The sequence below is a fragment of the Hordeum vulgare genome, chromosome 5H, assembly GCF_904849725.1.
Source record: "Hordeum vulgare subsp. vulgare chromosome 5H, MorexV3_pseudomolecules_assembly, whole genome shotgun sequence".
Taxonomy (NCBI): domain Eukaryota; kingdom Viridiplantae; phylum Streptophyta; class Magnoliopsida; order Poales; family Poaceae; genus Hordeum; species Hordeum vulgare.
In genome coordinates this window covers 489,982,171-489,996,098 of record NC_058522.1, presented here as the reverse complement: position 1 = coordinate 489,996,098, position 13,928 = coordinate 489,982,171, and the positions used below count along the sequence as shown (strand labels likewise).

The 13,928-nt window shown below is 47.0% G+C and overlaps 1 protein-coding gene across 1 annotated transcript; it reads left to right on the top strand.

Moving 5' to 3' along the window:
* Positions 1–8,656: 8,656 nt before the first annotated feature.
* Positions 8,657–10,732, top strand: LOC123396983 (uncharacterized protein At4g22758). The gene is made up of 3 exons (XM_045091715.1): positions 8,657–9,013; positions 9,111–9,306; positions 10,287–10,732. The coding sequence occupies exons 1-3, from the start codon at positions 8,657–8,659 to the stop codon at positions 10,547–10,549; spliced, it is 816 nt and encodes a 271-aa protein (XP_044947650.1). The 3' UTR covers positions 10,550–10,732.
* The last annotated feature ends 3,196 nt before the right edge of the window (positions 10,733–13,928 follow it).

The window sequence follows — 13,928 nt, the reverse complement described above, 5'->3', positions numbered from 1 at the left end:
AATTATCTTTAAAAATGATGACTCGTCACTTCACAAAAAGTCCCCTATCAATGAGAACATCCGTTTTCTATATAGAAAAAGAAAGTTAGTTTTACCGAAACGTTTAAACCTAAAGCTTAATCTGAATGAGGGGGCGGGTGTTATTAAGACTTGTTGGGGAGGGTCGATCCATGAAAATACACCAATTTAGCATGACATAAAATGTTTCACATGTTTGTTAGTTCCTAAATTAGTTGTGTTAGGGCCGCGAGAGAGCCCTGCTGGCCCCCCTTGTTTGTGCCAGTGTGAGCGTACAACCACATTTTTAGGTATCTACTCCCTTCGTTCCGGTGTATAAGTCATCTTACGAAAATTAAATAATCTCAAAACATTTAGGCGTGGTGCATTAACTTTTACCTCATTTTTTGTTTTTTAACATGAATAAATGAATCAATCAATAAAAAACGCGGGACGTGTATGTTTTTAATGACTACAGACTAACTAACACGACATGTAATGGTCAATTCATTACATGTAATGGTATTAATTAGCAAATTAACATTATTTTTTTCGTTTTCTTCTCCGTCTTGATCACGGTGCATAATCTAAAATGACTTATACATCGGAACGGAGGGAGTAACTAAAATGTTTGATTATCAGTTCCTCATCATAGTAAATAGTTGCACTGCCCAATACTTCATAGTAAAGTAGTGCAACTTTCGTAAATGTGGACACGTTATAAATACATGTATACATATTGAGTGTGTTGCCTCGCGCAAGGAATGGTTGTGAGGGGCAAGAAAAGGAGGAAATGTCATGTGGAAACCAAGTTTCGATGGAAACCATGTTCAAACTATGTTTTTTTTGGAACGTTGCATGAAAAATTAAAATAAAATTATGAACACCCAAAATCTATTTATGAAGATGCATAGGAGAGAGAGTGTGTCTACGTACCCTTGTAGACTATTAAGCGGAAGCATTTATAACGTGGTTGATGTAGTCGTACTTTTTTACGATCCAATCGTGATTAAATCCGATCTTGCGCTGAACAGAAGACGCCTCTGCGTTCAGCACACGTGCGGCTCGATGACGTCTCTACCTCCTTGATCCAGCAAGCAAGGGCGGAGAAGTAGATGGGATCTCGACCAACACGACGCCATGGTGGAGATGATGATGGAGCAGTGCCTGTAGGGCTTCGTCAAATGCCTACGGAGCTACAAACGAGGAAGAACGAGAGAGACGGGAGGGAGACGGCTGCTTCAAGGACAAGGACTTGATGTATTCGGCCCTCCTCTCCCCTCCACTATTCCTAGAAGGCAAGGGGGGAGGGGGCACAGCCCTAACCCCACCTCCAAGGGAGGGATGGCGTCCAAGAGGGAAGAGTCCTCCCTTCCCAAGGCACTTCCTAGGTGCCTTGCCCCTTAGCCGCATGGGCCCTTGGGAGGCTGTCCCAATAAGGCTAGGGTGCCCCCCCCCCTTCAGCCCATGTTGGCCTAAGGGTCTTGGTGGGATCATTCATGGACTTCTGGACACCTTTGAAATCATGAGTTGGTTAGCATTTGTAGTGTCAACATTATAACGGATATTAGTCAGCTTTCCATAGAAGGTGTATGTATGCGGAAATAAAAGAACACTGATCGTTACTTTTGAAAGGGATAATCCTTGGTCCATAGTACTCAAACTTAAAGCACAGTAAAACCCCTCCCCCATTCGCATGATCATTTCTTTGGCATAATCTTGTCACTATATAACAAAAGTTTCAACAAACCAATGATTGAAAGAAGCGTTTCCCAGCCTTGATGAGGCGAAACTCATGTGTGTTAGTGAGTTGCTTTTGCATCACATTGTCTTTTACATACCTTTCACTCCCATAATATATGTTTTTGCTACAAAAGGAAAAAACTCTTTCAAGTGTTCCAGACAAAGCAAGTGTTAGCTATAAAAAAATGGATAAAAGCTACTTGATTATTTTGTCTAGACTAACAAAAGTTTTGTGTTTATTATCTTTTCTTAACAAAGATTGCATAATAATCTTGTCATCGCTACAAACTATATTAAGTTTTTAGGCGAAGAGAGCACAGTGGTATCTAGGCATACCGATTGTGAGTGAACCAAATCCTTCTCGTTATTCCGGTTTAAACAAGCGAGTTCCTACGTCATCTCCATAGCCACCACCACCACCACCATCACCGTGGCCATGCTCTCGAGTTAGTCATACACGTAATTGATGCATCCCGGTACTATTCATCGATCAATCATGCACCTTTAATCGTCTTCAATGATTTCTTCTTGCGACCCCATCATAATGTGTGAGTAATTCATCAAGGCGATAAGTTGAGGCAATGCAAAGGGTCTTTAGAATGACTTTGCTTGATTGACGTAATTTATATGTGTGTTTAGCAACAAAGTTGTCTTCTGTCTTAATATTAGAATTTGTTACGATTTGACATGTTGGCGGGGAAGAAATCAATCAGAGTATGTCATTATGAGGATTATTTGCGTTATGGATGTTGTTTCCAAGATAAAATGCAATTAGTGAAAATAATGCTGCTTCTAGAATAAATTACAATTAATGTAATTATTATATTTTTATTCAGATACAATTGATGCATAATTATTAATATTGTTTTCAGTTCATCATGTTGTCACGGACACATAATTAGAACAGACGTGGGGTGTTGGATATAAGTGGTTGGTTGGATTTTTATAGGTAGTGGCAGGCACTCGTGACATTGATGTTTGCAATTTTTATGGATCTGGCTTTTGATGATGTTCATTTAATGGGAAAAAATGTTTTCGTCGACTACGAATGCGTTCATAACGACTTCATCAGTCTCAAGCTGATGTGTCGGTTTACTCTTTTAAATGTATGTCTACAGTAATACAGTGTGCGTGCGTGTGTTTGTAGGGATGCGTGTACGTGCGTCTCATTTTAAAAACTGCTTTACTCCCTCCGTCAGGGTTTAGAAGCCACGATTAAATTTATGTGCATTTTCATAATAAACAAGGTTTAAGACGCATTATATTTACTCTTAGCTGCTTATTAGTATTCCGTTGTATTTTTTATATACATGTGTAGCGTGAATGCTATTTTCCAACGTATATCATAGGCAATCAATAATGTTCGAGAAAATTTCAAACACGTCTTCTAAACTGTGAGGGGGAGTATTTTGTGTTGACTGTTTTAAAAGAAATGGGTTTATCTCTCCCTAATAATAAAGCAAATACAGTTTCTGATCGTCCGTCGTGGTAGTTTTACAAAAACGTCCCCCTGTTTTTTCATAATCAACCCGCGGTCCTACATTAAGTGGGAAAATGTTTCATTTTTTTCAAAAAAGCCCCTGTCCTCCTCCACTGGTAGCTTATCCGTTCGCATTCTCCACCACCAGGCGTACGCACCACTGGCGATCTCCGCGGAGGCGGCTGAGTCAGCCGGCCGCCCCTCTACCCCTCGCTCCGGTCCCTGCGGACACACGCACGCCACGATGCGCCGCGGCGACAGGAGGCGCGACTCGGTCCCGCGGCGGCTCGCGCGTCACTGCCGCAGATAGCAAGATCTTCTCCCCCTCCGGCCGTGCGCCCGGCCTGCTGCTCCCGGGATGTCGCGCGTCGCGGCACCGGCGGCGGCGGGAGGGATGCCGTCCCTGCAGCTGTTGTAGCTCACCGAGCGTGGCCGCGGGCTGCTCGTGTCCCGGAGGTGCGTGTGCTCAGCTCCAAAGTCTCGTCCTTTTTGACTGATATCTAAAAAAACATATTTGGAATCTTGATGGTTGTCGATTTTGGGTGGAGGCAGGAGGATGCTAGCGGTTGTCTTCGGCGCACTGGTCGCTGGCGGGGCGTTGGCGTACGCACGGTCGGGCCGAGGCCAAAGGAGGAGAGGTCGTCCGGAGGCCGCTGCCAATGATGGTGACGATGCATTGGGCAGGTGAAAAGGACGTGGATGTCGCCTAGAGGGGGGTGAATAGGCGCTTTAAAATAGTTAAGGTTTAGGCTTGAACAAATGCGGAATAAAACTAATGTTTAATATGTCAAGCACAAAACCTACAAACAACTAGGCTCGCCTATGTGCACCAACAACTTATGCTAAGCAAGATAAACAACTAAGTGATAGCAAGATATATTACAATAAACAATATGTCTATCACAAAGTAAAGTGCATAAGTAAAGGGTTCGGGTAAGAGATAACCGAGGCACGGGGAGACGATGATGTATCCCGAAGTTCACACCCTTGCGGATGCTAATCTCCGTTAGAGCGGTGTGGAGGCACAATGCTCCCCAAGATGCCACTAAGGCCACCGTAATCTCCTCACGCCCTCGCACAATGCAAGATGCCGTGATTCCACTAAGGGACCCTTGAGGGCGGTCACCGAACCCGTACAAATGGCAACCCTTGGGGGCAGTCATCGAACCCGTACAAATGGCAACCCTTGGGGGCGGTCACCGAACCCGTACACGTGGCAACCCTTGGGGGCGGTTACCGGTACCCGTACAAATTGCTCGGGGCAATCTCCACAACCTAATTGGAGACCCCGACGCTTCCCGGAGCTTCACACCACAATGATTGAGCTCCGAGACACCACCAAGCTTCTAGGACGCCAAAGCATCCACGAAGAACAATATCAAGGGTACTAAGTACCAAAGGTAGTAAGCTTCTCAACTTCTCACTTCCACGTATCACCGTGGAGAACTCAAACCGATGCAACTAATGCAATGGCAAGAACACACGAAGTGGTCAAGTCCCTCACAGTCAAATCCCTCCACAACAACAAAAGCTATGGAGAAATATGATAGGAAGAACAAGGAGCTCACAAAGAACTCCAAGATCAAGATCCAAGGGGTTCCCCTCACATAGAGGAGAAAGTGATTGGTGGAGATGTGGATCTAGATCTCCTCTCTCTTTTCCCTCAAGAACAAGCAAGAATCATTGGAGGGATTGAGAGTAATCAAGCTCTAAGAATGTCAACAATGGAGGTAGAACAAGAACTCAACGGATAGATAAGACCAAGGGGGAAGAAGACCCCCTTTATATAGTGGGGGAAGGAATCAGACCGTTACCCCCACTTTCTGCCCGAGCTCCAGCGGTACTACCGCTGGCACTCCAGCGGTACTACCGCCAGCTAGCGGTACTACCGCTGGCACTCCAGCGGTACTACCGCTGGCCCCAGCGGTACTACCGCTGGGCCCCTGGTAGTGCAAAGGCACTACCACCGCCAAGAAAGTCTTCGCAAAAAGGTCCGTCCACGAACAACCGCTAGGCAGGCGGTACTAAGCTCCTGGAGCGGTACTACCGCTGACCAGGGGCGGTACTACCGCGAGACAGCGGTACTACCGCTAGGGCCAGCGGTACTACCGCCAACTCTAGCGGTACTACCGCTAGGTCCAGCGGTACTACCGCTCGCCACTGAAACAGCCATAACTTTCGCATACGAGCTCCGAATCGAGCAAACCCAAGCTTGTTGGATTCAAGACGACAAGGGCTATCCAAACAGGAAATCTTAAGACCATGCGGTTATAAATATGCCAAAGATATAGAGATGTGAGATCTCTATGAATGAAGAACCGGCAAAAACTCCAACATCGAAAACATCATAGTAGATGCATATGGACTCCGTTTTCGATGAACTCGAGCTTGTCACGAAGATGACCATAAGCTCTAAAACTCACAAATAGAAACACCAAACAAGAACCAAGAAGTATGATGCAAGGATGCAAATGGTTTGAGCTCTCAACGAACGATACGATCAAGCTACTCACTTGAGAGCCCCCCTTGATAGAACAGCAATCTATCCTAACCAGAAAACCTATCAAGGGCAAACCTATACCTTGCACCTCGTCCTCTTGAGCTAGATGATGATGATCTTGGCTTCCTCAAGATGGACCACCTTTCTTTATTGTGTTGGCTTGATGAAGACTAGTTGATTGCTCCCCCATACTCACTATGGGTGAGCCACTCTTCAGCATATCTTCACAAGTCCATTGCCACCACAATGGACGGCAAGCTTCAAGCATGCTATCTTCGTGCTGATCCACTTGAACTTGCACATCGCAATCTTGATGATGATCACAACTTGACGTCATACTCCATGGGTTGTATGAGATCTTCCCTTTGACGCAAGCCCATGGAAACACACCTAACCCCCACATAGAACTCTCACGAAGACCATGGGTTAGTACACAAACACGTAATGGACAATGCTTATCATACCATGGGATCACTTGATCCCTCTCGGTACATCTTGTACGCTTTGTGTGTTGATCATCTTGATTTACTCTTTGTCTGAGATCTTGATCAACCATGTGTCTCTATGACCATTCTTTGGATAATACCTTGAATACCATCTTGGTCATCATATAAACTCCTTGAACCCAACAGATAGACTTCAATAAGTGCCTATGGACAAATCCATACCATGGGATCACTTGATCCCTCTCGGTACATCTTGTACGCTTTGTGTGTTGATCATCTTGATTTACTCTTTGTCTGAGATCTTGATCAACCATGTGTCTCTATGACCATTCTTTGGATAATACCTTGAATACCATCTTGGTCATCATATAAACTCCTTGAACCCAACAGATGGACTTCAAGAAGTGCCTATGGACAAATCCTATAAATGTAACTTAAGGCAACCATTAGTCCATAGGAATTGTCATCAAGTACCAAAACCACATATGGAGATATATGCTCCAACAGCAGGAATGGGGAGAGGCTGGGTCACAACGACACGGATGGCAAGTTGGCCGGGACAATGAAACGGAGGAAGAGAGCGCTGAAATCTTTACATTTCTTGGCTGCTATCCTGCTCAAGAAGATTGGACCGAGTGGCACGCCATACCTTCTTGGCTTGATGTTGACATCAGTAAGTTCAGACAATTTTCCAGAATTGGCAGTTGTTCATAAGCAATGCCATGTTTTTACCGTGCCCGAAGAAGCGAACAACTAGCTAGCTTTGAGTTTATGTTTTGCACAAAGGATTAAGTCCCACTTTCGATATGCGGATGAAAACCAAGTACTTTTGTAACCATCGATCTAGCCTGCAATCATGCTGGTCCTACTAATAGTAAGGACAACGTAGAGCATACTGCTTGGATCTGTGCCAACTATTCTACTTCCTTAATAGAGCGGGCAAATCGATAATTGCGTGGTGGATATAGCAAGTTTAAGCGAATACACGTTTCATATGTTTGATTGGTGACATTTTAAATGGCTAATCTCACTCGTGTTGTCCAACTAACGAAGGTGGAGCCACGAGACAGAGGAGGCTAGGGGAAAAGGAGATGCCGGAGGGGAGCAGCCCTGGCCGGCCGCTGGCTTCGACGTGACGGACCAAGGCGGCATCGATGCATAATTGGGTGGGGGCGAGCGAAATCAGGCCAAGGGGGCGCACGAGGAGAGGAAGAAGCCATAGCCTGCAGGCCCCGTCGCCTCAGCCACTAACCGGGGAGGAGGGGCTCCACCACCACGGCATGGGGACGCCGCCCCAAATGGAAGGGAGGGGTGATCCCGTCGGTGCTAGAGCTTGGTAGGGTAGGGGACGGGGCGTGATCGACGGCCCATCTCAGTATCAGGATGTGGAAGGCTTCGTGGAATATTAGAAAAGTAAACGACGAAGATAAGGCTATGAGCGAGCGCCAGCCAGGCTCCTGGTTTCTTCTAGCCATCTGACATGTTAGCTAACTAGCGTGGCTGCATCACAGATGTGTTTACTTTTTTCCTTCTAAGAAAAAATATGTTTGCTCTTCAAACTATGCACACGTCTATTTTTTTAATTGAAGTTGAAGATGACTCATCTTGTTTTTTTAATTTGATTGTTTATGTCCATACTCATTTTTTAAATGTTTGCAAATAGTATAAAATGTTCATGAATTCAAAAACTGTTGTTGATTTTATAAAGTATTCGAAATTTTATATAAGTGTTCATGAATTTGAAAATTTTCACTGCTTCAAACATGTGCACGAGTTTTAAAAAATGGTCATGATTTCAAAAAAAATTCATGATTTCATGAAATTAGGAGTGATAGTGTATGCCGATGATACAACAAAATATGACCATGATCATTTAAAATTATGTTTTTTTTCCCGTTGCAACGCACGGGAGTTTTGCTAGTTAATAAACAGATAAAAATGTTCGGTTGGCTATAGACGCACACCGACGCACGACCGCCGCGGGCCCTTGATTTGTGTGGGTCCGCCACCGTCCAAACCGCGAAGACGAAAACGACCCACGTATCCGGACCAAATCTTGGTCCCACCACTCCACAAGCAACCAATCCCGAACCCCCTCCCCCTGCAGTCCGCACCGTCTCGTGACGCCCACCCACGCCGCACGCGGAGAACCCAACGCCTTCCTTCCCAGCCTGCTTCCCCTGCTCCCGGTTCACGCGACGACCCCCGCTGACACGCCGGGCCCATGCTCAGCAGCGCCCCGTGCGCCGGGTCCGCCCTCGTGGAGCACCGGCCGCGAAGCTTCCTCCTCTCCTCCCCCGGGTTGCACCACAAACAAAGCATAAAGAAGCTCGCCGTGTCGGCAAACCGGAGGTTGCGGCCGCCCGACGACACACCAGTACGCCACCACCGCCGACCAACGCAACAATCCCCGAACCCCAAACCTCACCCCCCCCCCCCCCCCACACGCACGCACGATCGTCGGCCAGCCAGAGAAGAGAAGAGAGAAAGATGCAGCAGGGGAGGAGGAGGAGCCGCCCGCGCGTCGCCGGCGGGCCCTCCCCGCCGTCGCGCCGGGGCGGGGGCAGCGCCGGGCGGAGGCTCCGTATGCCGGTGCAGCTGCTGCGGGTGCCGCGGACGCGGAAGCGGGCCGAGGAGGGGAAGGGGGCGCTCACGCGCTCCGCCTCCGAGCCGGCGCTCTGGTGGCACGACGCCCGCGTCCACCCCGCGCCGTCCCCGCCGCCGCCGCCGCTCGACCGCCCGCACACCTGCTACGACGTCCTCGCGCCGGACGACTCCCCCTTCGCCGGCTCCGCCTCCTCCTCCTCCCTGCTGCTGCCGCCGCCCGATCGTCGCACGCCCTGGGAGGTACTACAGCACGTGAACTGACGGGCGCGCGCGCACTCATTCTCATCAGTTCTTTGCGCGGTCTGTGAACCTGATTTTTTTCTGTATGTATATGTAGGAGGCGAAGGTGGTGGTGAACGTGACGGTGGAGGGGAGCGCGGGGCCGGTGAGGGCGATGGTCAGCCTCGGCTCCAGCATCCGGGACGCCATCGCCGCGGTGGTGGAGAGGTACCACCGGGAGGGGAGGAGCCCCCGGCTGGACCCGGCCTCCGCCGAGTCCTTCCAGCTCCATCACTCTCACTTCTCCCTCCAGAGTAAGCTAGCTAGCCATTCATCATTTTCACTCAATTTAGTAATTTACTACCCCCCTTGCTAAAGCTGGAAGGATATGCCATGCCAATTTGCTGATCAAATGGGGATTAAACTCTAGTACAAGTGTTCAGTTTTCTGTTGCTAAAGATGTGGTTGTTTGATTCCGTTGTTTGTGACCCAAACCATTTTCAAATTCTGTCACTGTCACTACAAGTTCATGTGTACTGGGATGTTTGAATCATCAGAAATTCAGAATAAGTTAAGAACTAATTAATCATGGTTAATAATTTTATTACTAGTTATGTAAGTCTCTGACAAGCCTTCTTTGTTCATGTGGCATCTGCTACTTGGCTTAGTCATTCATTTTTGTGTTGCTTGTATTTTATTTCTCCAACCACTTCGTTCTTTAAGGATTCAGCAATAATGGAATATTGGCCGATCGTTACGGATTAGGATGTAGACTACTTATCTGGTACTCCCTCCGTCCTAAAGTCTCAAGCTTAGTACAATTTTGTACTAGAGCTAGTATAAAATTGAGACACTTATTTTGGGACGGAAGGAGTACTACTTCTAGGCAACGACCTCTTCTTTTTCACTCGAAAAAAAAAAAGACCTCTTCTTCTTTTCAAATCATCTACTCCACTATGCAAGGACTCTTAAAACTATCACTCTGAAAAGTCTATGAACATCATGCAGCCAGGGACGGAGCTCCGCAATGGGGTCAATTGACCCCGGTAAAATTAACAACTCCTTCATGAATTTAGCACTAATCATTACTCATTTATAAATGATGACCCTATTATCATAGACATTGACCTCATTAAACTTTTTTTCAAGCTTCGTCACTGCATGCAGCTACCTCCTTCACCTAAAATTTAGTTGCTCAGCCCAAGCAACTAGTGTCTAAACTATGAAGTCTACATTTCGAAAGTTAACTTTGGTTAAGCGGACAAGTAACATCTTGAGCTTGTTTCTACGACAGGTTTAAACAAGAACGACAAGATCGGCCAAGTGGGCGGCAGAAACTTCTACCTGCACAAAAACGACGGAAGCAACGGGCTTGCGCTTCAGAGGGGAGAACCCGGTGCGCATTCAGGTGGCGGTGAAATCGCACAGAACCATGGAGGGCAGCTTGCCGGTGTCCCGTACCACCGTCAGCTCCTCGCCATTGTCATCAAGAAGCTGGATAAGATCGGCAGGCGGACGAGGAGGATTTGGAGGATCCTCACCTGCGACTGTACATGACTGACTGATCCTGTGGGTGTTGGTACATGACTGACTGATCCTGTGGGTGTTGATGGTAGCCTAACAAGTAACATGGTATACTGTCTGGTGTAGTAGGCTAGTTAGAAACTTAGAATCAGTGCGCGGTGTGCCGGTGGTATTGGTACTGATGAATAAAGAAGGCACGCGGCGCGGTAAGGCCAACTCCACCGGCGTTCCCATTTTGTCCGGTGCGTTCGTTTAGGATAAAACGGATGAATAGCGCGGTCCAACGCGTGGACCCAAACGGACAAATGTTCGGATTTCGTTCGTTTTCGACCCATCCCTGACCCAAACTTGCGTCGAATTTGGGGGAAACGGACATCGCGCTGACGCGCTCGCCACACGTCCTTGTCCGCCCATGGCCTGCGTATCGGGGACACATGTATTCCCATTCGATTGCAACGCCTCCACCCCCTCTCCCGCCTCGCCCCGTCGACGCCGACGCCGCTATTCTCCGGCCACCTCAGCCCCCGGCCGTCCATAGCAAACCACGTCTTGACATGGCCGCCACCATGCCCGCACTTTCGCCGTAGTTTAGGCGTCAATCGGAGGAGGTTTGGCTGTCGTCGTCGTAGCCGGCGGCAGAGTGGATACGACCGCAGACGACGTACCACGACAGCTTCCGACGAGTGCTCCAGAGCGGCTAGTAGCCGGCCGCCAACCACCCTTGCATCGAGGTGATCATCGCGGCCTCTTTGTCACCACAACCGCAAGGTGTTCGACACTTTGCCCGCAAAGGTATGGACACTGATGATGAGTTTTTCTTCCATCACTTCATCTATTCATCGGACGATTCGTCGTCAGATGATGAAGATCTTGTGGTGGCTGCAGTGGTGGTTCACGACCACATTCAATGACAGCTTCCTCGGTAAGGGGGTCACTCCCTGGCCGTGCTCCCAACTTGAACCGCAACAGGGAGAGAGGCCAGGCCCTGCTCTATGCCAATTACTTTGCGAACACACCACTCTTCAAGCCGGATAAATTCCGTCGTCGTTTTCGTATGACAAGGCATGTGTTCAATCATATCCGAGAGGGAGTGGTTGCTCATGACCCATACTTTGAGTGCAAGACGGATGCCCTTGGCAAGCTAGGATTCTCCTCTTACCAGAAATGCACCGCGGCCATCCGCATGCTTGCATATGGAATTCCAGGCGATCTGGTGGATGAGTATGTGCGTATGAGTGAGACAACATGTCTGATGTCAATGTACAAGTTTTGCCAGACTGTGATCGAGGTGTTTGGCCCTGAGTACTTGAGGCAGCCAACTGTCGCTGATACAGAGAGATTGTTGGCGACCAACGCAGCTAGAGGCTTTCGAGGGCATGCTTGATAGCATAGATTGTATGCACTGGGAGTGGAAGAACTGTTCATTTGTTTGGCAGGGCCAGTACAAGGGGCATGTCAAAGCGTGCACTGTCATATTAGAAGCGGTGGCTTCGCAGGATCTTTGGATATGGCATTCTTTCTTCGGCATGGCAGGTTCTCACAATATATCAACGTGCTGCAGCGTTCTCCAGTCTTCGCAAGGCTTGCAGAAGGCCACTCCCCACCTGTCAACTTTGAGATCAACGGCCACCAGTACAATAAGGGATACTATCTAGCTGATGGTATATATCCTCAGTGGTCAACTTTTGTGACGACAATCTCGAACCCCCAAGATGAAAAGAGAAAGAAATTTGCCCAAATGCAAGAGAGTGCTAGAAAGGATGTGGAACGTGCTTTTGGTGTGCTTCAATCCCGATGGGGTATCGTTCGAAACCCTACACCGTCATGGGATGAAAGGAAGCTTTCGGGAGGTGATGACTGCTTGTGTGGTCATGCACAACATGATCGTCGAGGACGAGCGTGATGACAGTATCTTCGACCAAGGATTTGATTATCAAGGTAAAAATGTTGAGCCCCTGCACCAAGAACCGGCCACGTTTCAACAATTTGTCCAGTTCCATCGTGTGCTACGTGATTGGCACACTCATTTGGATCTTCAATATGACTTGGTTGAGCACATGTGGGATCATATTGGCAACCAATAGATGTATTGGTTCATTTTATGTTCATTCAAGACAATTTCAATTTGATTGTAAAACTATTTTATTTAAAGACAATTTCGATTGGGTTGATGTGCAAACTTGTTTTGATACGAAACTATGGGTATTTTAGACCCTAGCGGACAGGATGGGACAAAAGGATGCGGCGCACGCTGGACGCACGTCCGCCGCATCCCGGGACAGGCCCGAACACGATCCCATCGCTCTGCCCAAACGGACAATATTCAAACAAAACAGACGTCCGTTTATGATCGCACTGTCAAGTTGGCCTAACCTCGTGTTGGTGTGTCGACAAATTGGGTTGATCAGGTTGGCAGGTTAGGTATATGGCAGAGCACACGCTTTGCAGTCCACACACATCACTCGTGAGCTTACTTCTTGTCTTTGCACGTGTGACTGCAGGTGCAAGGTCCGACTTGACTAAGGCCCTGGAACCACCCATATTATATAATTCAGTTTTTATAATTTATTTCGTCTTTAAACATGACAGATTATGGTGTAGATTATAAAAACTAGATGGATAGATTATTAAAAACTCATAATCTACTCTACATCAGCTAAAATCAGATTATGAATTGCTAATGACCCATTACCCTCGTAAAGTTGGAGATAATTACATTCCTACCACCGTCACCCTCCTCTTTTTTTTTTAAAAAAAAGAGGGTAGACAGATCATTATGCAATGTAAGAACTGGATTACAGTTTATATAATCTGGAATCCAAACATGTCCACCTAAATTATTTTTATAAACCAGATTATATAATCTATCTTTATAATCCAGATTATCATAATCTATTATGGTTTCAAACAGGACCTAATACTTCCTTCATCCCAAAATAAACGCCTCAGCTTTGTATCAAAATTGGTAGAAAGTTCAATCACTTATTTTAAGATGGAAAAAGTATGAATCAATACAAACATATTACAAACACGAAATGATTGTTCGCAATCTAGGGCCCCGCAGCTTACAGGACAACATTTTATATTTCCTTTCCCGGTATACTCACAGGTCATGCTAAGGAGATTCGTGGTCTATTCTTACGATCTGTGGATTCACAGATTGAATTCCTACGCCCAGTTCCAGGACAAACATACTTGTTGGTTCCAGAACTCGATATCAAATTCTGACCCCAAATGATGGGTGCCAAACATGAGAAATTCTAATCAACGACGTCGCACTAGACCGTTCCTGTGCGGCGGCTTGCGCCCAGGTTGCATGCATGCATACATTTTTTTTTCTTCATGTAGTTACTATCCAATGCTTAATAAATTTTTATTTATATAGAATATAGAGTAGACATGCATGCTTGTC